The 26679-nt window shown below is 36.7% G+C and overlaps 2 protein-coding genes and 1 long non-coding RNA gene across 7 annotated transcripts in view; 1 reads left to right on the top strand and 2 right to left on the bottom strand.

The window, feature by feature from the left end:
* Positions 1-7844, bottom strand: LOC134530663 (5-formyltetrahydrofolate cyclo-ligase). 2 transcript variants are annotated; one of them, XM_063365702.1, is made up of 4 exons: positions 7559-7844; positions 1679-1806; positions 769-902; positions 1-254 (listed from the first exon to the last, which is right to left on the bottom strand). In XM_063365702.1, exons 1-4 carry the CDS (start codon positions 7739-7741, stop codon positions 22-24), a joined length of 678 nt encoding a protein of 225 aa, XP_063221772.1. In that variant the 5' UTR covers positions 7742-7844; the 3' UTR covers positions 1-21. The 2 variants fall into 2 exon arrangements, with proteins under 2 accessions (XP_063221772.1, XP_063221773.1); XM_063365703.1 differs by lacking the exon at positions 7559-7844 and adding an exon at positions 6923-7286.
* On the top strand, positions 6601-14708 carry LOC134530666 (uncharacterized). Its single transcript, XR_010074853.1, has 2 exons — positions 6601-7550; positions 14493-14708. It is a non-coding gene; the product is annotated as an uncharacterized LOC134530666 (long non-coding RNA).
* The window catches only part of LOC134530665 (cardioactive peptide), a 92502-nt gene continuing 79462 nt past the window's right edge, over positions 13640-26679 (bottom strand). For 2 of the 4 annotated variants that reach the window (XM_063365707.1, XM_063365706.1), the window contains 4 exons: positions 26099-26171; positions 20850-21013; positions 15722-15817; positions 13643-14706 (listed from right to left, as the gene is read on the bottom strand). In XM_063365707.1, the coding sequence (XP_063221777.1) occupies positions 14683-14706; positions 15722-15817; positions 20850-21013; positions 26099-26171 (357 nt within the window). In that variant the 3' untranslated portion in view covers positions 13643-14682. Of the gene's footprint in view, positions 14707-15721; positions 15821-20849; positions 21014-26098; positions 26172-26679 lie in introns of all 4 variants that reach the window. The other 2 variants (XM_063365705.1, XM_063365704.1) reach the window with 2 other exon arrangements.

Consider the following 26679-nt stretch of genomic DNA (forward strand, 5'->3'; position numbering starts at 1 on the left):
TTTAAATTGCAGATATAAATGTTATTCAACTCTTCCATCTTCATACAACACATAATCCATCATGATGTCTGTATCTGTAGTAGGGATGTCGGAAACTATTTGTTCTTTAAAGGCAAGTGCCAGTGTGGTGGGACGTGTGTTCAGTTCCCGTGCACATTTTCCTAGAAACTTGTCGTAATATCCTTTTCCTCTTCCTAGCCTCTTCCCATCTTTTGTGAATGCTAATCCTGGATTCAAGATGACGTCCAAGGTTCCTGAAATGTTTCCATAACTTGTTAACAACACAGACTGTTGGATACTTCAAAACCATATAAAAACAATTATATGATTATTAAGATTCTCAACAAAACCATTGTTAATAACAGATAATTTGATGCCAGTAGGTTCAAGTGCAGTTTCTAGAACAAAATGTATTTTGATGAAAACAGCATCCTTTGTACAAAATTAATGAAAATATTTTGGGTTCTAAAGTCTAGTCACTGTTTTGAGTGTGAAATACAAACTGACACCTCGGCTGTACGAAGTCCTGCACAAAACTCACTAATAGCATTCTGTAAACTGAACAAAATTCAATGCTATAACCACCCTTTTTTTTAAAGATGATTATGGCCGTATAGTTGTTTTCCAGTTTACTAAAAAACATGCACAAAATGAGGTGTTTTCATCCTTTTTTAAACAATATTTTGCATCACTGAACTCAAATATCTTGATCATTTAATTTAATATAATAAAAGTACGAACATAGTAAAAACTGAAATTAAAGAGAACCTGCGTCAAATACGCTGGGTCTCTGCTCATCATCAGCCGGCTGTTTGATGTTGAATTTATTGACCGGCAAGTTGCCGTAATCCTCAAGGGAATACAGTTGTACCATCTCCATTTCTTTGAATCCTTTCTTGAATCTAAAACATAATACATCTTGAAAATAAACATCTATTGTTTACATCATGACCAGTACACAACTGATAAGATGCAGATACTGCAGTGTTGCTTCGTGTTTGAAAGAGAATTGTTAGGAGTCTTGCATGGGATCTACTTCCAGAAACCTTTTGTTTTCTTCAGGGGTGTGACAAAGTTAATGTCGATGTGGGTCGAACGACACACCCAAGATCCAAACAGGTAACGCTGACTGGAAACTTCACTTGCCTCCCACCAATGGAATCTAGGTTTGAGTCATGGTGGAGTATGCCACAACCAGGCTTTACTACGAGATGGGAAACGAGACAAATGTTGCACTGAGCAGATGGGTTTTCTCAATGCACTCCCATTTTCTCCACCAGTTGCATTCTGTTGCTTGCCCCACGCCTATCTCATCCCACCTTACACCTTCAGACTGGTCTGTGTTTGGAACACTATTTAAATATTTAAATTGCTGGCAGATGACTAACCTTTCTCTAATAAAGAAAGTGGTAGATACTGTACTTCATTAGCTCGGCAATAATTCTAACACAATTTATCAGCCTTCTTAAACTGCAGTGACAATGGTACCTCCAAGGCCATGGTAGGTTGCAAACCTCATTGGGCCATGCTGGAGTTTAATTATAAAACTCAATAGCTGCAGATGATAGTTAAAGACAATGTTAATTATGCAGCCAAAAGCAAGTAATGTACATTACTTAAATGTTAGTCAGTTAGTGAACATAACTTATTAATAAATCTTAACTATGCATACACTGACCTTGGGATGTAGCAGATTTTACCAGTTTTGAATATATCTCGCACAAGTGCATTGGTATCAATCTCTTTATCGAAGCTCAGATACACAGAGACTGACTTTGCCTCAATGTACTTTGGATGCTGTAGAACCTAACACAAATAGCAATCATATGTTATCACTGTTTAACAAAGTGTTTAAATAATGCTTAATATAGTAATAATTTTTTTTTTTTAGGAGCAAGTAATAGCAGTAGTATTTTACAAGCAAATCTTGTGTAAGGCCTAGAGTGATAAATTTGAATAGAAAAATAGATATTATTTAACCAAAAAATACCAAGAGCTTCTCCAGCAGGGAGAGATTTCCAAAGGTTTGTCTTTCATGGTAAAAAGGCTCATGGGGCCATACAATAACAACAATAGGAAGAGCATCATAAGGTTGTAGTTCTTGAGACTTCTTACGATTATGCAGTGTGTCTACTACATAATTAGATTCTTTCAAAGTGTTGAAATACCAACAACCAACATGTTGATAAATCTTCCAGAGATTAGTTCTTTATATTTTTTTCTGTTAAAATATTTTTCCACTTTGGAAAAGAGAGGGACAGGAGCAGCTTCCCTCATGCCTGTACACTGAAAACACATTTAAAAACACTGAATCATGAAAATAACTTTGAAGTGAGTTATTGCAAATAATGTCATGTAATAACTTTTTAGTTGATGTTAGACTATATAGCATTATGGCTTGTTTTTAATTTTCTACCTTTATTACTTTGTCTGAATGCATACCTACAGCAGCAATGTGTTGCTGTTTTGCAAAAATATTGCTGCATGAATGAGGACATTACTAAAAATGTATATTGTTGTTACATTTAGTATAACTTATGTCGGAAGAGAACTGAAACAAATCCTCATATATACCACAAATGTTTTTATTTTAATTATTATTTTGGCAGTACCTACCCATATAATGCTATGGCAGCCTTCAAGTATGGCTACTCGGGCTATATGTTCACCTAATTCTTGCAAGTTTTAGGCACAAATAGGGACATTTTGTATATATCATTCCAGTGTACAATCTTGATCCGAGTGTAGGATGCTTTGGTCCATTATGGTGGCTGTTAGAATGTTATAACCACATTTCACATTGTGATCATCAAGGACACTGGTGCTTGCGTGGCGAAGCAAAGATCGAGGCATGACACCTTGTAGCGGCTCTCACGGCTGTCAGAGAAACTAAGGGACCAGAGGCAAATTACTTGGTGTATTATGTATTACTTAATGTAAAAGTTTTTAAAGAACACAATTTAAACATGGATAAAGACTAAACATAATTGTATATGTGAACTGCTTGTATTGTATAACGTCTCTATTGACCATAACAGTAAATGTGAATTGCTTGTATTTTCACACTACTACCAGGGTACACACAAACATTAAAAAAAATCTCGAAACTCAACTGGGCCTCCCTGGTGCATGAACCCCGGATATTTTGCCTCCCCCCACCCCCTCTCAATGTCCCTGGCGGCACAGAGGTGGCCTGCGGGAGCTGGGCATCTTTCCTTCCCCTTCATCACTTTGTCATCCAGCTGGTACAGTCCTTACGATATGCTGAAGTTGGCCGTCGCCGCTTGCTGCCGTTTGCTTGGGACCAAGCAACTCCGGGCCACAGTCACGGCGCAGACCTTGTTGGAGCGATCCAAATTCTTACTTCTTCGCCTTGCTTGTCATTTGGGTCCATGCAGCAACAAGAGACAAAGAATCACTCTGTGAATGCTGGTGGGTGGAAACAGTTGTCCTGGGGTGTACCCAAGGGAGGAGGTTTATCAGGTTACATTCACTCTCTTGAGATTCTGATGAATATAGGTAGGTACTCTTTGCTTTTGTAGTTACATTCCAATGATGGTTTACTGAATAATTAAGTAAAAAAAACACATCCAATGATGGTTTACTGAATAATTAAGTAAAAAAAACACATATGCTGATTGTTGACGTCCATACTATCTTCAACGGAAGTGAGAATCAAGAGGAAGAGGAACCATTATTAAAAACCATATTTTTAAATAAAAGTTTGAGAGGATAAGTTACAAATTTTCTCTAACTACAGAACCTTGCTCCTTGTTTTATTATTTTTCACTTCCTCCCCCTTCCTTTCCTCACTCAGGATAAACTCATGCTACTGGCTGTATATCTATTGTGTTGTAGTTATTTCTTCCACGAGCATGAGGCTGCGGAGTTTCTTTGGCTTTACCCAAATTTGTATCGCAACTGAGGCACTACATGGAACAGCACCATTCTGATGCCTCCCAAGACGAACAGCAAGGCAGTCAAGAAGGTGGGCCAGGCTCAGAAAACGTCTCGAAGGAAATCTAAGACATCTACATCTACAAAGAGCTGAAGCAAGTTCATCCAGATGCTGGCATATCGTTCAAAGCCACAGAATTGTGGAGAGTTTCTTAAATGACAGTTGCCTTACTCGCTACAACCAGATATCCAGCACTGTGTTGGAACTAAAGTGGTTTGGTAACCACATTATCTCTGAAATCCCATTAGGTAATTAGGTATCTTAAGCCTTTCTCAAATTACTGTACAATTCTGATTTAAAACTCTATTTTCAACTATATTGGGAAAAAATAAATTAAAAATTTGTTTTTTAATTTATCAGAGCACTTGTTATGTACCACAATGTAAGCTGATGGGTTTTTTCAGAGTCCTTCAGTTACCCCATCCATTATTTGCATCACTACTTCATCCACATCACTTCACTCCTCATCGCTCTGATGACCTCTATGTCAATGAAACATACATAAAACAACCATAAATACATACATAAAACAACCAGTTTAATATTCAGCCTATGTAGATAAGGAAGCAGAAAGATTTTAGGCCTATATTAGCTGTATCTGACAATTTTGTTGCTATCTAGTTAATGGAATAACCACGTTTTAATTATGTTTTGCTGACACAAAAGTCATTAGAGGCAAATGAGGGGCCAAATTCTTTTTGGCTGAAAAAACATATGCTACGTTTCCATGTTGTGAAAACTGAGGTTTGATCCTGCCCCAAAATTGAAACAAGATCACATTGGTTGAAAGTCTCAGCAATCTAGTTATTTTTATGTTTTGTTTAAACTTCTGCTTTTTTAACTGGTGTGTGTAACCACACAGATTTTTTAAATATGTCTGCAGACTGCTCACATGTGCACAAGATTTGACCATAATTTTTTCGAGTTTACTGATTCACAATACTTAATCCATAGTACAGTCGTGTGAAAAAGTTTGTGCACATAAGGATTCTTGTGAACCGATTTTGCACAGGTCGTGCACCCAGTCGTGTGCATAACCTCCTATGGAGTATGCACTCGCTAATTTTTTTTAAATTGGGAAATCAACTTTACAACTAGCTAGCACTGCCACATGTATGAGAGTTCTCGTAATTGTATGAGTATATGTGGTCTGTACGATACCAGGGCTGCTTCTTCCTAGCTTAACACCGTCCCCCCCAAAATCACATCCTGCTGACGTCACCTGTAGAACATTAGTCTAGCTCATGCCAAGGAATCTGTTATGGATGCAATGGAAACATAATATTTAGTTCACAAAATATCCTGACATACCCGTACTGCTCTTGACCAGTTTTTTTTTACCACGCACTCAGATTAGGTATGTTTACATAATTATGCATGTGCATGATTAATTAAATGTATTTTAACTTGCAGTGCTTAATGACTGTACTGATTGATGGTTGATTTTTTCTGTCATATAGTTTCCAATGTTTTTGTCACTGTTATTTATTCAAAATTCCAAACAAAGACCCTGTTGTGTGTCAGGATGCATCGACACAATTTATGTGTGGCACCAGTTTCCTATTAAGAATGATGAAGTTTACAGTGTATGGACATAGAGAGGGTTTTGAATCTGAAACTTCACAGCTTAGTAACGAGTAAGGCACAAGAGAAGTAATATCTTGTATGTGATCAACATTTTGACCAAGACTGATAATATCTTAAACAGAAATGATGCATCTTAAAATATATTCAGTGTCAAACCATTAAATTTAAAATAAAAACAATTTAAAACAATTTAAGAATAATGAAAAAAACATTTTCCTGGCATTTTTTCCAATCATTCTCTAGGAGGACGTTGTGATAACTTTATTAACTTAGTTTACCAGTGGTTACCCATATTCTCTAGTGGTTAGCTTAGCTTTATAAAAAAACACTGTGAAATTGTGTGTATGGTTGGTAGGTTAGCTACACTAAAATCATATAAACCATTGGTTAGGTTACATACTAAAAAAAAAAAAACTATAAAATAATTACGAATTTGTTAGACTTCAGACAAGTTAGCTACATTTGGAATTAGAAATTCCTAACCAACCGTTAAACTGATTTTACAGTTTTTTATATCTAGCTAACCAAACCAAAATGAACATATAAAATTTTGTTATATTCTAAGGAGAGTATGTTGATAAACTTAAGTAAAATCTGATTGTTTTCAATTCTTACATGCGAGCTAAACGTATATATGTACTTATAGTCTTGATTTTATATTAAATTTAGAGTTGACTACACTATTAATGCACAAACTATTTGCTTGCTAGAAATATTAAGAATACTAGAATTTCAAATTATTACCATGAAAATCTGTTTATATGAAGTTACAAAATTAATTATATTCATTGATGTCATGAAATCAAACTTAAAGATATTTTAATTAAATTATTCAGCCCTTTATTTTATTTCAGAAACAATGATCAAGTACAATTTTTGTTGTGAATAGTAAGTTCGGCGAAATAATTGCATGCGATAAATAATAAAATAATAAAATAATAAAATATATTAGATAATAAAACTTATTAGATCCTGGAATACAGAATCTGCGCATTCGAATTGCGCGCGCTTAGCGGTGTAATTAAGATTCACACCCGCTTGGAGTGCTGCAAACACTATTGTGTACTATCTCTTGTTTTCGTCAGTGTTGCCAATTTAGCGACTTCGTCGCTAGAAATGACGACTTTAGCTTAAGTCTTGGTGACAAAATTTATTTAGCTACTTGCCGACTTTTGGAGTACAAATAAAAACAGTTTTAGACAATGGATACGGTTTTATCAATAAAAAAAAAACCTAAAATTCGAAAGAGTATTCAGTTCTATGAAAATTATAAAACAAAAGAACGGAATAGATTGTCGTTAAAAACAGTTAATGTGTTGATCCTGTTGAGAGATCAGTTGAAAAGACAAAATAAAGATTGTGCATATTTTGAAATACCGTCGGAAGTGCTGCAACGCTCGTTGGCTGCAACTCATTGGAACGAACAAAAGTTATTCTTTTGCAACAAAAACCGTTCAGCTGCAACATCAGCTTTTGAGTGACGTTCAACTGTCTACTTAAACTGCGTCTGTCTCATATGAGCACGAGACCGAAAAATAATTTGATTTATTAAGTGACATGAATGAATAATTTACATATAGATATTTTAATCTGATTTAATTCTTGTTACATTTCGTTATAAATGCATTTGTATATTTCTAGTATTTTTTGCAGTTGTGATTTAAACAATTTATGTGACTGTTACAATGATGATAATATACTTAATTAAAAGTTAACGTTTTTATGTGTATGTAGTTGCAAACGATGGGTTATTTTATTATAATTTAATTACTTACCAACCAATTTTTATTAAATTTTTTTCACGTGCGGATAAACATTATCACCCCCATCCACCCGTATTTTAATGACGCCACTGGCTTTTGTGACCCCTCCCAGAACGTCAGCCTAGTGATTCGAATTTATTGGGGTTGGCAACACTGTCGTCAATGAGTACAAGTAATGACAACGTTGTTTACAGCTCCCAGGAATTTTCTTTGGAACATAGAGGCACGATATAAATAAATCCGTACGTACCTTTTCTGTGACCACTTTAGACTGCATCTCAATATCCTTTGGTTTAAGCTCGTTAAGAACTGAGTTCATAATCTTCCGGAGTTCTACTTTCCGTTCCTTAACCGTCATGTTCGAAAGTGCGAAGACAAACTGCACTAGATAACTGCTCTTCATGTAGCCAGTTACTGTTTGTGTTAATTGCATTTCCTGCGATCGTTTAACATTGCGTAATCATTCGTTTGTTGACTTGTTTTTGTGTTAAAGTTCACAAGGATCTGTTTTCTCTCTCTCTCTCTCTCTCTGTTCCCCTCTTTTCCCCTCTCTTCCCCTTTACCCTTCTTTTCCTCACCCCTCCACTTCCACCAGCTCTACGTAGCGATAACCTATAATGTGACCTTGAAAACGACCTTTTCAGAATTACCACTGTCAAATCCGCAGAAAATCAGCTAGGTACACGTTTTAAAATAGTATAAGCTTGTGCATAGCTGGCCATGTACAGGATTGTTGACAACACCTGTACATTTTTTTTTTTAGTATAGAATTCTTATGCGTTAATTTAAGCCAATAAACTTCCGCGATAAATCTAACATTTGACGATAACGTTAGTAAATATATAATGTATTTGAAGTATGACTCTCTCACGACAGTACAGCAGCCTGTTAACACTATTTTTCAACACAAATTATGTTAGGTATGTAAAGAAATACCTATTGAAGAAATTAGAAATGTTAATACTTTTTTAATGTATATTCGTTCCGAGTTACTTATCTAAATTATTACGATGATTTATTTTGAAAGCAGGGATTATCTGAACAATGAAATATCTCGATTCTCGGCAATTTCTTGCCACCATATGATATACTAAAATATAAACATAGTTACCAATTCCCACCGAAATTACACCCTACTCTTCTCTCATTGAATGTTGTGTGATACGCGCGTAACAGAAATAAAAATATATTAATTTCCCTCCTTTGCGCACTACCTCTCTTCCTTACACACGCCCGTACTACGCGTATTCAAAAACATACCGGTCAAATCTTATGTACACGATCATGTTCTATGTTCTGAAAATAAGAAAAGTACTATGGTAAAGCACAGCTTAACCATTGCCCGTTATTTTCACACTTATTAGAAGAAATAAAATTTCTTGTATGATAAAAAAATTATAGACGCAATTCCTTATGTGGAATATAAATGACGACGTCTAACATTTGTTTCGTGATTGGTCGAGTTACTTTCTGGTACACAACAATTTTGTGCGGAAGCTAACGCGCCTGGAATGGCCCGGCCAAATGTGTGGCTTCTCTTGTAGACGCCGCTACTATAGAGCATCCCACTCTTAGATTGCAGTATGGAAGTAAATGGGCGCATTCTCTCTCTCTCTTAAGGCCCTGTCACACTGTCAAATATATTGTATCCAATAAATTGGACAACAAAATTTGAAGGGTGATTTTGGATTAAATACGTCTTCAAATATATTGTATTCAATATTATTTGACGAGCAATGTAAAATATATTTGAAGTCATTTCACACTATCAATTTTCTTTGAGTGAGCTCGTTTTACCAAACATTCTGTAGAGAACTGTAAATGACAGTATTTAGAATCAAAAACAAATTTTGGGTCAAGGAACGCGGGCTTTTTTAAGTAGGTTATATTCCAATTTAGGTATATTGTGATCATACACAGTTTAAAATTTACGTTTTCCAGGTGTTTGCAATGCCTGCATTAAGAGCATCAAAGTGTTTCAAAAGCTGTAGCTGTAATTGCAATTGTAGCAAGTCTCAGTAAACTAGAAGAGAAATCTAAGAAAAGGAAACGCAGATGGTGGACGAGACAGTGGATACTTTCCCGGCAAACAAATGGTGTTTTACCCCTTTTTGTCATGAACTTCGATACGAAGATGCCGATTCATTTCCGAACTATGTAATAATGGATTCTGAAAGTTTTGATCTTCTTCTTTCAATTGTGGAGTCTCGCATTGCAAAGAAGGATACTCATTTGTGCCAGTCTATACCAGCAAAGCAGAGGCTGGCAGTTACATTAAGATTTTTGGCGACAGGGGAATCATTTAAGTCCCTTATGTTCTCTATTAGTATTCCACACAACACCATCTCAAAATTTTTACCTGAAATTTGTAGTGCAATTTATAGTGCTCTTCAAAAACAATATTTAAAAGTATGTTTAGTATGAATAAAACATATAATTAAATGTAAATCTGCAAGTAGGCATATCCCTTCTCATTCCCGCTTATTTTCTCACCCAACTAGCTGCTGTTATATGGACACTTTCACTTGTATTTCATCAAAATTGTTCCTATACTTTAAAGTGAATGTGTTAATTTTTGCTGTGTTTAGAAATTGGCAATATTGTTTTATTTTGAATTAAGTGTATTTACTGTTACAAACCTCAACCTGAGCCTTTAAGCTAACTTCACCTAGTCACATTATCTCTTTAAAATAATTTTTTAACGAGATATTAGACCAGGTATTCTTGTTTCGTACAGCCTGGGAAGTATAGGCTTGCTGACAAGGATCTGCTACACAAATATTTACATTCACGAAAAATAGTATTACTTTCAAAACTTAAATAATAATAATTGAACACGTAGGCAGAATTTTAATATTTCTAGGCCTTTCTTGCAAATCACCAGAGCTACTTGCTTACTCAGAGATGCTGCTTTAACATAAGTCAGTACCATCTATTGTCAGGAAATTATGAGTCTAGGTATATTCCAGAAAATTCCAGACAATACTTACAGAGTAGCAGCTATTGTGAAATAAGGAGAACAATGACTTATAAGAAAGATTGATTGGGTAAGCCAAAATAAGTCTCTGAATTGAAATATTTTAAAATTTATTTTAGGTGTTATTAATTTGGATTTGTAGGTAAAAGTTCTGAAATGCATATCCTAGTTTTGATACCTCATTCCTGATGGCACATTTTGTACGCAATGCTTGCTGTTTTAATTTAGTGTATCAACAATACCTGAACATAAGCAAAACTGGTATAGCAATCAAATAATGATCGTAAGTTGAATAGATGTTTTCTGGTTTAAGGACCATACTATTCCAAAACTACAGCAACTTCTTTTAGTCAAATATATTAACCTGCACTTCCGTACATACAGATTCAATTGGAGGAAAATATACAATAACAATTATTCCAGCAGGAAATAAAATAGTATTAATTCAATTACTGCATTTATTTCCCATTCGCCATTGCTGATATTTAAACTATTACACTTCGGAAACGGAAACAAAAGCGGCCGCTTTATTTTAGATAACTCTGATTGGCTGATCCCATCCAACATCCAACATATTTTAGAACCAGTCCTATACGTAAAATATTTGAAGGAAACTCTAGACATTCAATCTCTCAAATAAACATGGCTGCGATAGTGACGTTTAACGTGACGTCACAACCCTCAAAGATATTGGATCCAACATATTGGAAGGTGTTGGAAGCTAAAATTTGACAGTGTGACAGGGCCTTCACACACGCCGATTGCCGTTAGCACTGTCCTTGTTTCTTCGTGCGTTGTTGCCAAATATCAAACGAAATTTAAAATTTTAATTTTTGGACCAAGCTTTTTTTCATATTGTATAGAATCAAAATACGCATCAGGCAATGCTTATTTTGAATACTTAACAATATTTTAAGTGTCCGAAAAAATTAAAAAACATAACTTATTCGCTGCGAACTGTTTTGAAGTATTCCGATATGTTTCACATCAAAAAAAAAAAAACCTACATGTGTATTTCATTCAGATTTTTTTTATTAGTAAATTAATGCCTTAGGACGCCACCGAACAAATGTTAAGACAAAAACTGTACAGGTTTCACTTAAATAATTTTTTTAATATATTGAAATGCATTTTCTCACAAACTGACACATCAAAAAGTTGACCCGCGGAAATTTTTTTTTCTATTAAAGATAGATGGGAGACGAAAGCGAGAAAAATGTTCACAATGAATTGAATTAGTTTTTAAAAGCAGCGCCATCTCAATTGCTTCTACAGTTTCCGTGGAAATAGCTGTTAGATGTGTCTTATCAGTACAAGAGCGCGCGCTGCCGTCGTAAGAGGAAACAGGGCCGTGTGTTTAGATAAGTGGGGTTCTGTCCTACAAGCAATTTCAAATACATGGCTTCCTTAGTCAACAAAAAATATTATAATCGATTCTTGAACATAATATTTAAAATGTATGAAATAAATACGAAGGAATTTAATAGCGATCATGGTACAAAATTTTGAATTATTTTTCTATCCTTCTCACCAAGCATCTTATCAAACATTGTTTTAGACAAAGTTTTGGAAAATAATTATGATAGTATTACAAACAATTTAAACAGATTTGATGATGTGTCTACTAAGGCAGTTACGTTTTTTTGTCCGGTGAAAATTTTTTTCGAACCCATGCAGTTATGGCTGGTCGTATCAAAAATGTATTTAGAAAACATTTTTCGGCATTAGGTAATCCGAGTTATCATACGTTAAAACGGATTCGATATTATTCATATTATGGGAGTTGTTGTGATTTTTCTGTTTTTCAAAAAATCTTCCCCATTTCGAACCAATTGTTCGGATTTTTCCCATAACTTACTCGACCGAGAATTTCCATTACCGTATTATATTTATCATTTTGGACATGACTTGTCCAAAAATACGGCATTTATCGGGCCCATGAAAATGTGATATATATGTATAATTATATAGGTATATATATGGGATTTTTAGAACAGAAAAGAAAAATTTCGTCTACAATAGGTAGTTTTTATTTGAAATTTACATAAAAGTGGCATTATTACAAATTTATATGTGTAATAGTATAAAATATTATAAATTACGATATGATTTCTTAAAATGCTTCTTGTTCTATCCAAATTACAAAGACACGCATCTCCTGAAATTCGTAATGTGTTAGAGATTTGGCAACAGCGCGCGCCATAAGCCGTGTACTGCAATCTAAGAGTGGGACGGGCTATAGACGGCTACAAATTACAAGAAAGAAACTGCTGGCACGGACGTCCTACCTTATTTTAGTATAATCAGCATTCATAATTTTTCCATGAAAAATACCTGCCTCTACATTTTTATGTTTTTAATAATTTGATGGGTAACCAACGTTCGATTACATTTCTGATTATTTTCTACGGAACCAGCATGGAGCACCCCTATTCCTCTAGCATACAGTAGGTATTGCTTGATGCCTACTTGCCAGGCGATTCAGAATTATTATATTACACTATATACTTATGCATCTAGTGAACACGGTTCACGAGAGTATGCTGGTTAATAGTATTCCATGATGTATCAAATACAGCTAGTTTAATTATATTACACGCAAAGAAGGGTGGCAATACCCATTTTTTTTAATTACTGCTAAACTTATTGCCAACCATGTAGGTATTGTCATATGTAATATCTATGCTGGAAACTTTTTTTTGTAGATTTGTTAGTTAGTTCCAATAAATTAATGTTTTTATTTTTAAAAAAAGTATTCTAAAATTTTATTTTGTGTACAGGTTGTATTAAAACTCTTCCGAAATATTTTGGGAGGTAATTCCTTATAAAAACGCAGGTAGAAAATATAGAAACCACTTACAGCTCACCTAAATTCCCTAGGGTAGTATACTTTACCATTGACAATCTTGTTCACCGATCGCACTAGTGAATAATAAATAATGAAGATTAAACTATAATTCCAGTGATAGTGTTTAAGGACATAGGTAGTTGTTTGCCATATTAACGAACTTTTGATAATACACTTTCCAGTCCTCCACCTCATCAAAATAATAACGGGTGACAACGTATTATTCCATACAACAGTATTCTAATTTTATGGATATTTGATGTCTTTATTTTATAAAGTATGACATGACACATCTCATAACTGCCTAGTACCGTACGTATTGTTTTGGTGCACAACATCAAAATTACAGCTCCAATGATACGCCAGGGACGTGGGCAACACTCCTCTTTAAGTAAAATCATGTGTTCTCGCAACTATACTGAGAGAGTTGCAAAATTATTTATAAAATATTCCAGCCGCCAAAATGAGCGAAGTGAAAATAAATTGAGTAAATAAATAAAGTGCACTTGTTTCAAAATATTCATCAAGGAATTTATTATTCTTCTGAATATAATGTACATAATTTATAATGCAAGACTATAACTATTATATAAGTTCATTTAAAATGTCAAACAGTCTGTAGATTACAGATATTCTCGAAGGGAGTATGAAAACACCACAATATTCAGTTACATTTGTATGATAAAATTATAAGTAATATTTTCATATGCACAAGGGCTGTGTTTACGGGAAGAAATATAAACAACACTGAAAATTATTTAGCAGCATGAATTTGCCACATAGGTACAATCTGTAGAACTGGAATTTGTCGTGAACTTATAAGATATTATGTTAAGTTAGACGATTTAGATATCTATTTTGTGTCTGGATGAAATGGTATCCACATTAAAACCCAGTTTAACAACATTAACAACTACAAGATTAAATTTGAAATAACATCATTAATATGATTCCACTCTCACAGAAAATTTATAATTCAAATATTTGTGTGACGAGTTGACATCTTTATGATTGAATAACGATGCTGTATGGATATTAAATTTTCTTTGTTTTCCAATGGCCCTTGAATTAAGTTATTTTTTATTACCACGGTGCTTTTCACCTTTTTAATTAAATACTTTTTAAAGAATTTACGTGCGTTTGAAATCAGTATTTCTCTGTTGACCTTGAATCAATGCAAACTTTTTTTTTGTTAATATCACATCCGCAAATTAAATAACACTACTTATACATCGTTTCCAAAGAATCAACCAGTAGACGTGTTCTTGTAACATCATCAGTACACACATGTTGACAGAGACAAAGACTACATGCAACAAATATATAATGGAAGTGGTTTAGGTAGTACAGTTTTTGCAGCGTTGTTCCGAAAAGTGGCAGCAGGATGCCGGTGGGTGAACTCGGCCGCAGCGGTGTGGAAGGACACGAGGAGAAGAGGGTGACTATCTTCGCGCGTCGTCTGGTGGCCGCGCGACCTCGACGGGGCTGCTGCTGACGGAGTGACATCGGGAACACACGACGGGGGCGGGCGAGTCTCTGACCTTCCATCTTACCGGCTCAAGTTCTTCATGTCCTGCCGAACAACACGTCACGTGCCTCGTCTCAACCCGCTTGTGGATTTCAACTTTTAAATAAATAAATAATAAAAACTAAGACAAGATCACTAAGTCATTACATTTATATAAATGCAAAATGTAGCATTGTAGATGTTTTGATTTGAAAAGCTCAAAACTAACTTGGAGAAGGGGTTCGTAAATAACGACAAATAAATATATAAATAATAATATCCCCTTCCAACCTTTCTTTCGGCCTACTTTTTAAAATCAAATATCAAGTACCTGTATGTAGACGTTAAATATTGGTAACAGGACTATAGTTTACTAAGTGAAAAACACTTTTTTTACGTATGTAATCCGTAAAATACTTTATCAAATGACAGAAAGTAATTCCCCCTCACCACCCCCCTCCAACATCTAAATATTTCAGTTAATAAGTATATAAACTATTTTGTAGAGATTTAACCCCTTCTTTCTTGGGTGCAACCATCACAGATTCGGAGGGCTTGGGTTGACTGTTTTCAGAAAACATTTCAGGCAAATGCTGGGATGGTCTGTTGCCCTAGAGGCATGTCCGATTCCTTTCCCAGGATCTGTGATGCTTGTTGTTCTGTATTTCCCCCTCTAAGCGCTCACGAGACGTTAAGGGGAGAGATAGGAACTGAAAGTCGCCATTTTGGTTTCAACAGTTTATGTGACAAAACAATATTTTTATCGTTTAGCATTGAAAATTTACCTTTGCTAAAGCCGGTACCAACCATTAATAGATTTACGAAGACCATAAAATAGTGTATATTAACAGTATTATTATAGCTGTAGTAATTCCATAAAATAAATTAAATACTTAACCCAATGGCTTCACAGGCTAAACGATTTGTAGCAGGTAGTGATTATACCTTGTACTAAATTATATATTATGCTTTAAAGAAGCCAAAATATGAAAGGAAAAAAGGTAAAAAATTGTTGAAACCAAGATGGCGTCTCTCATTTCCTATCCCACTGCCCCTAAATCAGTCAGCAAATGTCTCTCACCTCGGCCAGTGAGTCGGCAGACCTCTTCCTCCGGTAGCTGGCCAGTCTCAGCGGTAGGGGCAAGGCAGCGCTCTCCGCCTCCTGGCTGCCAGCCATCTGCTGCAACAGCATGCGACACCAGCGCTCACAGCATCGCGCGTACACCGCGCGAACTAACCGTCCTGACGTGACCGTGCGACCCATGACGTCAAGGCTGGGCTACACTCGCGACAGCACACACGCACGGAAGTTGTACACAAAAAAAACAGCAGTCACACTGGAAAACAGCACGGGCATGGCGCACCAGAACGCTGTCGAATTTCTATCTTTACTCTGTGCTGTGCGGCGATTTCTGTTTGTGGCCAATCAGCGTACACGTTATCGGCATAGCATAAATGACGTTTTGTTTTGATACGTGCATTCCAAAGTTGGAGTGAAAATTCGTATATGTATTTATTTGCCAAGGTTTTTTTATTTTTAATATTCATAAATGTTTAAAACAATACGGCGAAATTAAATACTTGGATTTTGGTAAACAACTGCTTCTGTTAATAATATATGACAAAATTTAAACATTTTAAACTGGAAATTTTTATAGAAGTAAATGAGGAGAAAGTATGTTGAAATAATTTTAACTGAATTGTTGTGTGTGAATGTAGTTTCGGCTTCTGGGCTGTGCGTGTGCAACTGTCCTACTTATATTCTGTGTGTGTGTTATTTCGAATGTAGCCTAGGATTTACAGATAGATTTGAGGACATTCGAGCAGCAACGAATAACGATTATGTCGATTTCTGACTATTCAGTCTATTCACCCAACAACATAAAGAGCGAAGTTCTTATGCTTATAAATACAAACATTAAATAACATAACGAGTTAGAACAATTGACAAGCGCCCAATTCAATTTGGAATATAGCTCATCCTTACGCTGCTCAACACACTTTTGTTACAGATGATTGAGAGTGAACGCTGGTAGGTATAATTAGAAAATATATGTGGGCTACTTATATAATTCGTGGTAATAATGGACATGCGTTATTTGGCGTAGTCTTAAAGACAGGTTAATCAGCAAAAAATAAGTTAATAACTGTTGCAAACTTGATGGATAGGTATAAGTATATAAACCGGATCAGAATCATGGAACGCTGTATGATTGTCATTTCTTGTTACTATTGCTATGCTATTAGTAGATTCAATTCATCCGTATTCATTGATAATTCCTCGGTCTGAATACGACCAAAAATTTCCCTTGTTTGTACTAAACCATCATAAACTCAAATACGAGAGAATTGAGATTTTGCTGACCATGCGCCCAATTGCAATTGAACCCACGTAAATAGAAAGCGCATAAAGCGACGAATTTATGTCGCAAAATTGACACACCTGTTTAGCTTCCACAATTTCGCGATGGATTTCGTATTTTGACTTTTCCTCGTGATTTGGTACAAAAAAAATAATTTCACAATTTAGAAAGAAATATGTAAATATCACTTTTTATCTTATAACTTAAACGCCATTACATATGAATAATTCAGTGAGAAAGGCTTGTCAAATCAATTCCAGTCGAATTACTACTTCTTCGTTTACGATTTCGCGGGTGGCTAAACTTCGCGTGATATGATTTGCATTAACTGCAATTACGGCTTCCGTTTATATATATATATATATATAAATATAACATATTATATATATATATATACACACACACACCCTGAATTGAATATATTAATTTTTGTGTCGTTGGTTTCGAAACTCATTCAGCTACATCAATGTTGATGTCAATGCTAATTGGAGTGAATAAATGTCACCAGCCAATCTATTTATTATACTGGCCGATGATATTTACTACTGAATTTTTTTTCTTTGATTGTATATAAAAAAGATAAATACCCAGTGAAGAAAAATAAACGTATCAAGAAATGAGAACGATGTTTTCTTGCAGATATGAACTGAAACTCTCGTTTATCGATGCGAGAATGTTCCTATGAATTCGCCGAAAGCATGAACGAGTTAAACTAAAATTAGAAGGCCAGTGTGGGAATGCTTCAACGTATTCGTGAGAACTGATTTCCATTATGTGTGTGCTACGGAAAGGACTGGTTTGAGTAGCTTCAAAGAGATAAACACAACTACGTTCGTGTTAGGTTGTCTGTTTCTTTACAGTCACGATATATTTAAATGCATTTTCATATCCAAACTTGGCAAATACATCGAAGCAGGAAGCTGTCAAGTTCAGAAATAAAGCAAATGAGCTAAACTTAAGAAAACTCCCCCCCCCCTTTTTTTATGTTAGTCTATATATAGTAGAATTATTCAGAAAGTGAGACTGGTTATGAACATAATGTTGCTAAACTATGTTATTATGGATAGAAAATTGGCTACAGAAAAATGGGCTGTGGCGTCCCACCCATCGGAGGAGGGGGGGGGGGGGTAATAAAGAAAGGTATTGCTGCGTAAAGGGGCCCGCCACGTCAGGAGTGTATCTGTGTTGGTGAGACGGGATGATAAGCGCGACGCTCGCTGGTGCATCTAGTGCGGTATCGCTTTTAAGCGCAAGGTTCTGAACTGGCGTGCAGTCTTTCCATCGTGCATAGGACAACTATGATATTTGAGCGGTGATCGCAACATTAGCCTATGTGGCGGAGAAATAAATATAAAGGCGTAATGTAAGTCCCTTAAGTGTTTACAAGAATCTGTACCGGATGGTTTGTGCCTAAAATTGACTCTGAAAACACGCCGTTCAGCCATTTTAACAATTTAAAAACTTAATCCGAAATCAAAAGTACTTTCCGGCCCTCAGCGAATTCTTAAATGCTTATCGTAAACAGACCCCACTCGGATATCTTGAGTAGTTTTCAAATTGCGTTGTTTTTCCTGAAGTTCTGCACACCGTATATGTGCCCATGTCTGCGCTGAAAACGTCACTTTTTAGACGGACAGCTTAGATAAAATGAATCGATAATTCCTTTGATGCCTCGTCATCGTAGGGCAACATCGAGATAAAATATGCCGTTGGAGAGGCTGAACACGACCGATAACCAAACTGCATATTCCAGAAAACTTCTGTCAGGCTTGTTCCAAGACTGAAGCCGTTCAACCAAAATAAGGGTGAGTCTAAATTCGACCAACAAACATCAGCTGCAGATATATGACAAAAAATAAGTTGGAAAAAAATATATATATGACTTATGGCCTAAAGTGATTTCCAAGGTTGATATACACTTTAGAATTTAAGAGCTGGCTTATCTCTAGGACGGCATGCCAAAACGTCCGGGTAAGGTAGCGAATAAGTACCGTACTGCTTTGTTAGGACACAACCGTAACCTAACTCGCGGGCCGTATGCCATAACGTGTCCAAACCGAATACCAGTTAGGAATCTAATCGGCAGTAGTTTTAATAAACCTCCCTGCGCGAGGCTCGAAACTGGTTCTATTGCATTCTAGCGGATGTTTGGAAACCATCTATACAATTGTTACTGCAAAAATACTAGAGATAGCAACACCATGGAACAAAAATATAACGGCCTTTCCAATTTTCTCAAATACTTTTTAAGTTCCGATTATTTCTTATTATGACCATTAAAGTGTTTTATATAGTTTCGCTATGATAAAGTTTCATTTGGCACAAAAACAAGCTTGGTACGTCCCCCGATGATCACAAAAATGACTATATTCGAGCTAATGGCACCAGACGTAAGTCCCCCATCTGGACGAAATCAACGACAAAGTGAGCTCAGCGCATGCGCGGAATTTGGGCAGCAGATAGGTCACGAATAGGACACCGAAATCCGTGTCCGATCGTGCATTAGGAATACGGTTAGGGAACAGGTGTAGCATATTCAATACCTAAATCCTTATTTTTGTGTCTTGGAATACCGGCCTAAGGTAATTTCTTCCAGAAGATATATGTGTGCAATGCATTCATATTTGATTAAAAGATAGTAGATAAATCTCGATGTTAACTGACGCTTTTAGGGGGATTCTATGGCGTATACTGACTTATACATGACTGATACATCAAATTAATGTACTTCAGGATTGTAGGTCTTAAAAAGGCCCACAGAATAGTCCGCGATAGCATATACATCTACAGTAAACAATTTTATTTTTCAAAATTAGTTAAAAAATAATGAGTAATTTGCGAACCTGTATTTTCACATGGAAACCTATATGTAGGCCTTTCGCGTGTGATTTCTGAATAAAATATGTTTTTGTTGTCTCAAAAATGTTTACAAATAAATTCTGTAGGTATGGGTAGAACGTGTTAGAGAGATCATAATTTTGTAAAAAACACCGGACTCTTATAACTTGATGCTTGTATGTACTTACTTATTAAATCTAAATGACACCCCCGCAAAAGTAAATGACCCAGGGCCCCCACTGTCCTCCACCCAGCAGTCGGCGTCGCCAGGCCGACGAGGCGCAGCGAGGTGGCGCAGTCACTGGAGTCACTGGACACTCGCATCTCGGAGCGTTCGGTTTACCCAGGGGGAAGCCTACAGTTCACAGGGGTATGTGCCACACCCGAACTGTTCCGAAGTTCTCCGAATCATGCCGATCGCTCATGAAAAAAACACCATAATTATTGCAACGAGAAGCCTAAGACGTCCAACAAGTTATGTCCCTGCCCGAACACGCCCGAATATATTCACCTTCGGCCAACCTCGGTATTTGTTTTATTTTTGCGCAGGAAAAATTAATTCAAATATCAAAAGTGGTCGGTTACGTTAGCTACATTAAAACACTTTAAAACACTATGGACGGTTAGTTAGGTTAGTATAGCTACATTAAAATAACTGGATAAATATAAATATAAGTATATAAAAAAAACCGAGGTTGGCCGAAGGTGAATATTCGGGCGTGTTCGGGCAAGGACAGAACTTGATGTACATCTTAGGCTTCCCTATTGCAAAATTTATATATTTTACGGTCATAGCGGATTCTAAACAACGCTAACATAACCTAACCTAACCAACATTTCATTTAAGTTATACGATAACCTAACACAACCTAATCTCCTCCTCCCCGAAAAAAAAAACTAATTTATTTCACTGACCAAACGTAACCTAACCTCACCTAACATTTTACTTCGGCAAAGTTCGGAACTGTTCGGGTTGTGGGAGGGGAGGGAGACGCGAGGGCGGTCTACCTGCTGCTGGTGCTTCCTCCTGAGAAGCTCGATGCGCGCCTCTTGGATGGCCTCCCACAGCTTGGCCTCCGACAGGATCTGGCGCGTCAGCTCCTCGACCGCCGGCTCGGAGTTCATCTCCACCAGCGTGGCCATGGACTCGTCGGAGCGCTTCTTGCCGCAGCCTGGGGGCAGCCACAGCACAGGGAAGGGCGACTCTTACCAGTGGAAACTGAAACCATGTTCTCCCTTCTGCGCAACATGTTGCGCTATCTGTTGGGCTGGCTCATAACTACTAGCAAAAAAAAATTGGAAGGGAGGTATATAATGTTAATTTAACTACTTGACGACTAATTGCTAAGTAACAGCGATTTAAACTGTGCTGTTTAGTAACAAAAAAGAGAGCATCTTTTTACATAAATTAGTAGCAGAATGAATAATTTATAGACCACACCACAAAATGTGTGGCTAAATAAAAATTAAAGTGTGTTAATTATTACCAGTTTGTTTGTCTGTTTATGCATTAACTTATCACAATCAATATAGCTGTGTTAGTAATATATTATGAATGCTACTATCTAGCGGGTGGGCTTAAAACTACTTCAACAATCTAGGTGTCCGTCTCCGCAATTAGAGTTACTCTCCCATGGGAGCGCGACCACCGCTCTCGGACACCGCGAGGCGCACCCGCGAGGTGACGCGAGAAGCAGCTGTGACGCGGGAGACCCCCCACTACCGGTGCCAGCCCGTTCCGCGTTCCAGGCCATTGTTTCATATTTACGTTTAAACACCGAACTTCATCAAAATGAAGAAAAAAAAGTGCACCCTTTTTGTGTAATTAGCTGGCAAAGTTGAATTTTTAACATGTTTTTTGCAGTATGGATAAATAGAACCAAACTGATTAAACAACTAAACAATTTTGGTGGTGATTGTTTGAATTGCTTTCAGGAAAAAAAATTTAATTTAGTCTGTTAATATCATAACAATTCTGAGAATTTTAGAAAGATAGGTAAAATTAAATATATATTTTTGTCTGAAATAAATTAAACCTCATATCACTACCCAGTAAAATTCACTTTAAATCTAAAAAGTTCCACTTTTATATTTCTGTTTATTCTCCTTATCCATACTGCAAAAAAAAGTTTAAAAAGCAACTTTGCCAGATAATGATGTAAAAAGTACGCTATATATGTATTTATATACACACAAACATATATTTTACATTTGGTTAAAGTCGAGCCACTCAAAGAGTCGCCAAGTTTAACTGCGTGGTACTTTATATATATATTTATATAAACAGAACATACAACTTAAGTTGTTTAGTTTCTGTGCCTCTGTATAGCGTGCCTCCAGCAGGTAGCTTGTTCCAGGGAGTGACCACGTCTACATGACTACATGGTAACCGGGTGAAACAGGCTCATGGTCTGCGCCGTGATGGTTAGACTCCCGAAACATTGTTTACATTGGGGGAAAAGTATTAAATAACTTTTTTTTATGGCAGTGACTGTGTTTAACGACTGAGTTTCTGATTCATACTTACTAAGTACTAACCACCTTCATACGTGGTCAATCACCATTTGCGCAATGTTTTGGGCGGGACAACGTGGCGACGTCGAAGTAAACAAAGTGAATTCAGCTACGTCACAGCATTCCGTCTCCTGAAAAAAATTCTAACTTCATGCCTCGTACCATACTGGTACACGCCTAAATTTAACCTCTAACTTACGAAGAATGCGGGTTCCAAATTATTCGGGGATCTTCGGACCTTTTCGGAAGATGTCTTCGAAGTATTTTTCGGGTTCTGTGTTGTTTAATTTCTTTGATCACGAACTCGCAAGACTCGTCTCGAATTGTTAACAAACGCTTGAAAAACCTAAAGCAACAGCAAACACAATTAGTTTTCCTTTCACACGTACGTTTATTTTGTTCACAAGAGGACACGGAACTCAGTACCAGACGTGGCATTATACGAAGATTCAGTTATTTAAAACTACGATAACCCTTTATTTATTTGCGACACACTTTGCTGAGAAGTTCCTACATGCCATGTAATTTCTGGAGACTGGGGAAAAAAAAATCGTGGTTTAATTCCACGATAGGCTATAATTCACACAGTTTTACCTGATTCCGTGATTGGCGCGTAATTTACGTTCAGGTTTCTCTGCCGAAGAAGAACCCTCAACGCAAGGGAATTCGAACAACAGGAAACCCTGTTTAGAAATCTCTCAAGCGAGTAGAGGAGATTTCCCCCAATTTTCCCGCGGAATTTTTTCGATCCATATGGATTTAATACACACACACATATATAGGTACACACATACTCATATTTAGCGAGGTGATGCAACGGGAAAACGATGGCCGCGCATTACAGATGTCCCGAGTTCGAATCCAGGTACATCCATCCTGATGTGGGTCCTCCATAGCCTCTCGAAATTACCCCAGGCAAACGGTTCCTTGTAACAGATCATGGCCAATTACGTCTCCACTCTCCTTGTTCTGTAGTAGTCGTGTAATAGAATTCTCTGACGACAAACGTTTATTAAAAAAAATTAAAGTGAGCGGGTCTTTCGGTAATCGCCAGTGATGTGTAACATCTAACCTCGGTAAAGAGCAAAATCCCGGTTACGTTGAGTGGAGTTACGGACAACTTACTTTGGCCCCTGTTCTTCCAGTATTAAATTTTTCCTCGCGTTTAACGCCGCCTGTGTTCTCTTGATTTACGCATCCCATTGGCTGGATCGGAATATTTTACATGATGATTCTAACAAAAGCGCTCACAAACACACAACGTGTATTTAAATAGTTTCAACTAGGCTATGTATTTTCTTGACTTATAAATCTGTTATGTATCCAATTCATCAACATTTTTCAAATAATTAATACTTTTGATAACTAAAAAAAACCTTTTGTCGATTTCTGCCTTTTTCTTCCCTCAGTACATGTAGTGTCTGAGTTGGTGAAAATCACGTCTACCTGCTTCGTTAATATTTGCCAGGTAGCGAACCAACCCGATGAAGACGTCTCTCCTCTCTCGGCTCCCCGCCGGAAATGCAATAAAGTATTGCGAGGCGATTATTTTCCCGGCGAGAATATTTCATCGACGCGATCGAGCAGCCGGGTTACCGCACTTCTTCCTCCTTCCCCCTTTTTTTTTGTTTCCGCGGGGCGGATATTGCCGCGGCCACGGGCGCCCGCGTTTCCTCATCTCGCCGCCGATCGCGGGGAGCGCTGCCGGCGCCGGCGTCCTCATTGGCCAGCGGCGAGTTATTTATAGCCGCGAACGCGAGCCCCGAACAAAAAAGTCGGTTGCGAGTGAATTAAAAAAAAATTACTTATATAGTGAGTTGTATAAACGACTTCAGGTCTCAAGCATAGCATATTTATGATACAGACAGATTCTTTCTTTGACTTCCACTTGTGACTCCAACATTGGCTAACAAACTGTCAATAGAACTGTCGAAGTCAATGGATGTAAATAATGACACGTGCTTTTGTTTACGATCAGTACACACTCCAAAAGATATATGCATTTGTTACAGCTAATATTTGAATATCAAACACTTACTGCACATCGTAACAACGCTACACGCAACCAACGCAAGAAAAATCGGTCTTTAAAGCACGCAAGTCGCAATGCGTCATAAACCCTATAACTTAAAAGTGTAAAACAGTAGGAAACAAATTTTAACCTCTGGCTCCTTCTAATGATTCATATTTACTATATTAGGAAAACAAAAAAGTCAATAATTTGATTTAAAGGGAAAATTTTCTTTCACCACACGTGATAGTTTAAGTTTAAAAGTTAAGCATATAAAATTATTATATTTTAAAAAAATTAAATAAATGCTTTTATTAGTTACACACTAAATATTTCTAAATTATAGATTTAAATACGCGCTTATGTCAGTAACGGACATAAAATATGGGGTTTACTAGTAGCCGTTGAAGAGTTCCACTATTTACCTCCTGGTTTCTTCATCCATTATTGCATTGTAATCCGGACTGCATACACTTGCAAAGTTTCAAATCGATACGACAATCAGAAGTAGGTTAAAATCGACTTACAAGATCTGTTCTCACATCGTGGACGTCTATGCACATAACGTATACGTCTTTAAATGTTTTTAGGAACACTTCTAATCAAATATGGCCTTTGGAAACGCAAGCCAAAAGAGCGCAAGAAGTTGGAAGTTGGCCAATGATTACTTTGCATTTTTTGCGTATAGCGTAGTTTATGAACGGGTAATTGAAAACAGCGTTATTAAACTCTTTTCATCTTGCGTTTTTTGCGTAGTTAAAAAAACCGGGCTAACATACTTTTTTTTTTTTTTTACAGTTTTACTGTCAAATTAAGCCGTTAAATATTGAGGTCACAAATTTTTACTGTACGCCTTACTGACTTTGGGGAACCATGGAAAAAACAAAAAGAGGATGTTCAGCGATTTGAACCCGGGTGTTTCCACGTGTAAGTATTAACATTTTACCGTTGCGCCACGTCGCTCGGAAATAAACATTGGAGTCGTGGATTCGTGTATCACAATGGGCATGTTTACTTTTTAAAAAATTCTAAATAGTTATAAGTGATTCATACAGAGTCTTGTCACGTCTGCATGATTACATGGTAACAGAGTGAAGTTTCTTTTTAAAATTTCATGGTCTGCACCATGTTAGTTGGATTCCAAAAATAGTTTTTAATGACTGCATTTTATGGAATTGACTGTGTTTAAAGACGGATATTCTAATTCATACTTACTAGCAATCATCAGACGTTAGTTAAGCACGATTCCGGCAATGTCTTGGGAATTATATGGTGACAAATAAGGTGACTTCAGCTACGTCTCCCAACAACAATTCCTAACTGCATGGGCTTATGAGCCATCCCTGGCACACAACACGAGACGGTGAGAGGATCAAAATTGACTGTCTAAATGAAATATAGCTTACTCTCGTTTGCCTTCTTCGTCAACCATCTCTGCTATTTACTATTTGTTTGATTGTGAGGACGTCGCTCGCTAGGATCAGCAACTTTAGGATTACGCGTGAGTTACGTAATTGACACTTTTTTTTAATTTCGAATTTATTGGAAACATTAAATGTTGCTCCCAGCCGGGTGTTCACCTCTCCAGTGGTGGGAGGTTGAACGCGACAACGGGAACATCGATCCAAGTAGCAGAAACGGTGCGCTGAGTGTGTTGGAAGGTGAATGAAGAGAGCAATGTTTGCTGCGCCCGTGAGGTAACTTGATTTTCTGCCGGAGCGAAGACGCTTACCAGTGAAGGCGTTGCAGAACGGTCTCTTCCTCTTGGGGTCCAGCAGACGCTCCATCTGGGCGGGGTCCACCTCCTGACAACAATCAAACCAGCTCACGTCGTGGGCGCATGCCCCGCTACAGGTCATTATGTTAAACTTGCCCACTTTTTGAGTGGCTCAGCTTTCACAAGATGAAAAAATACATATACATCGTATACTTGTTTGCATTGTAAAGGTTTTTGTGGAGTATGGATAAGGAGAATGGTATGGAATATAAAACTGGAAATTTTTATGTGTCAATTAAACTTTACTGGCTGCTATGTGATATGGTTTCTTTTCTTTCAGAAAAATATTATTTAATTTTACCTAGCCTTTTAAAATCATCAAAATGTTTATGATTGTAAAAGGTTAAATACAATTAAATAAATTTTTCGGAAAGAATTTTAAATCATCCCACCAGCTCTCCCTTTAAACTCAAAAATTTTCTGTTTTTTTATTCTATTTGGTTTTCCTTATCCATACTGCACAAAAATGTTAAAAATTCAACTTTGCCAGTTAACTATGCAAAAATTATGCAATATATCTATATATTTTTTCATTT

Source organism: Bacillus rossius, chromosome 3 (genome assembly GCF_032445375.1).
Source record: "Bacillus rossius redtenbacheri isolate Brsri chromosome 3, Brsri_v3, whole genome shotgun sequence".
In the NCBI taxonomy this organism is placed as follows: domain Eukaryota; kingdom Metazoa; phylum Arthropoda; class Insecta; order Phasmatodea; family Bacillidae; genus Bacillus; species Bacillus rossius.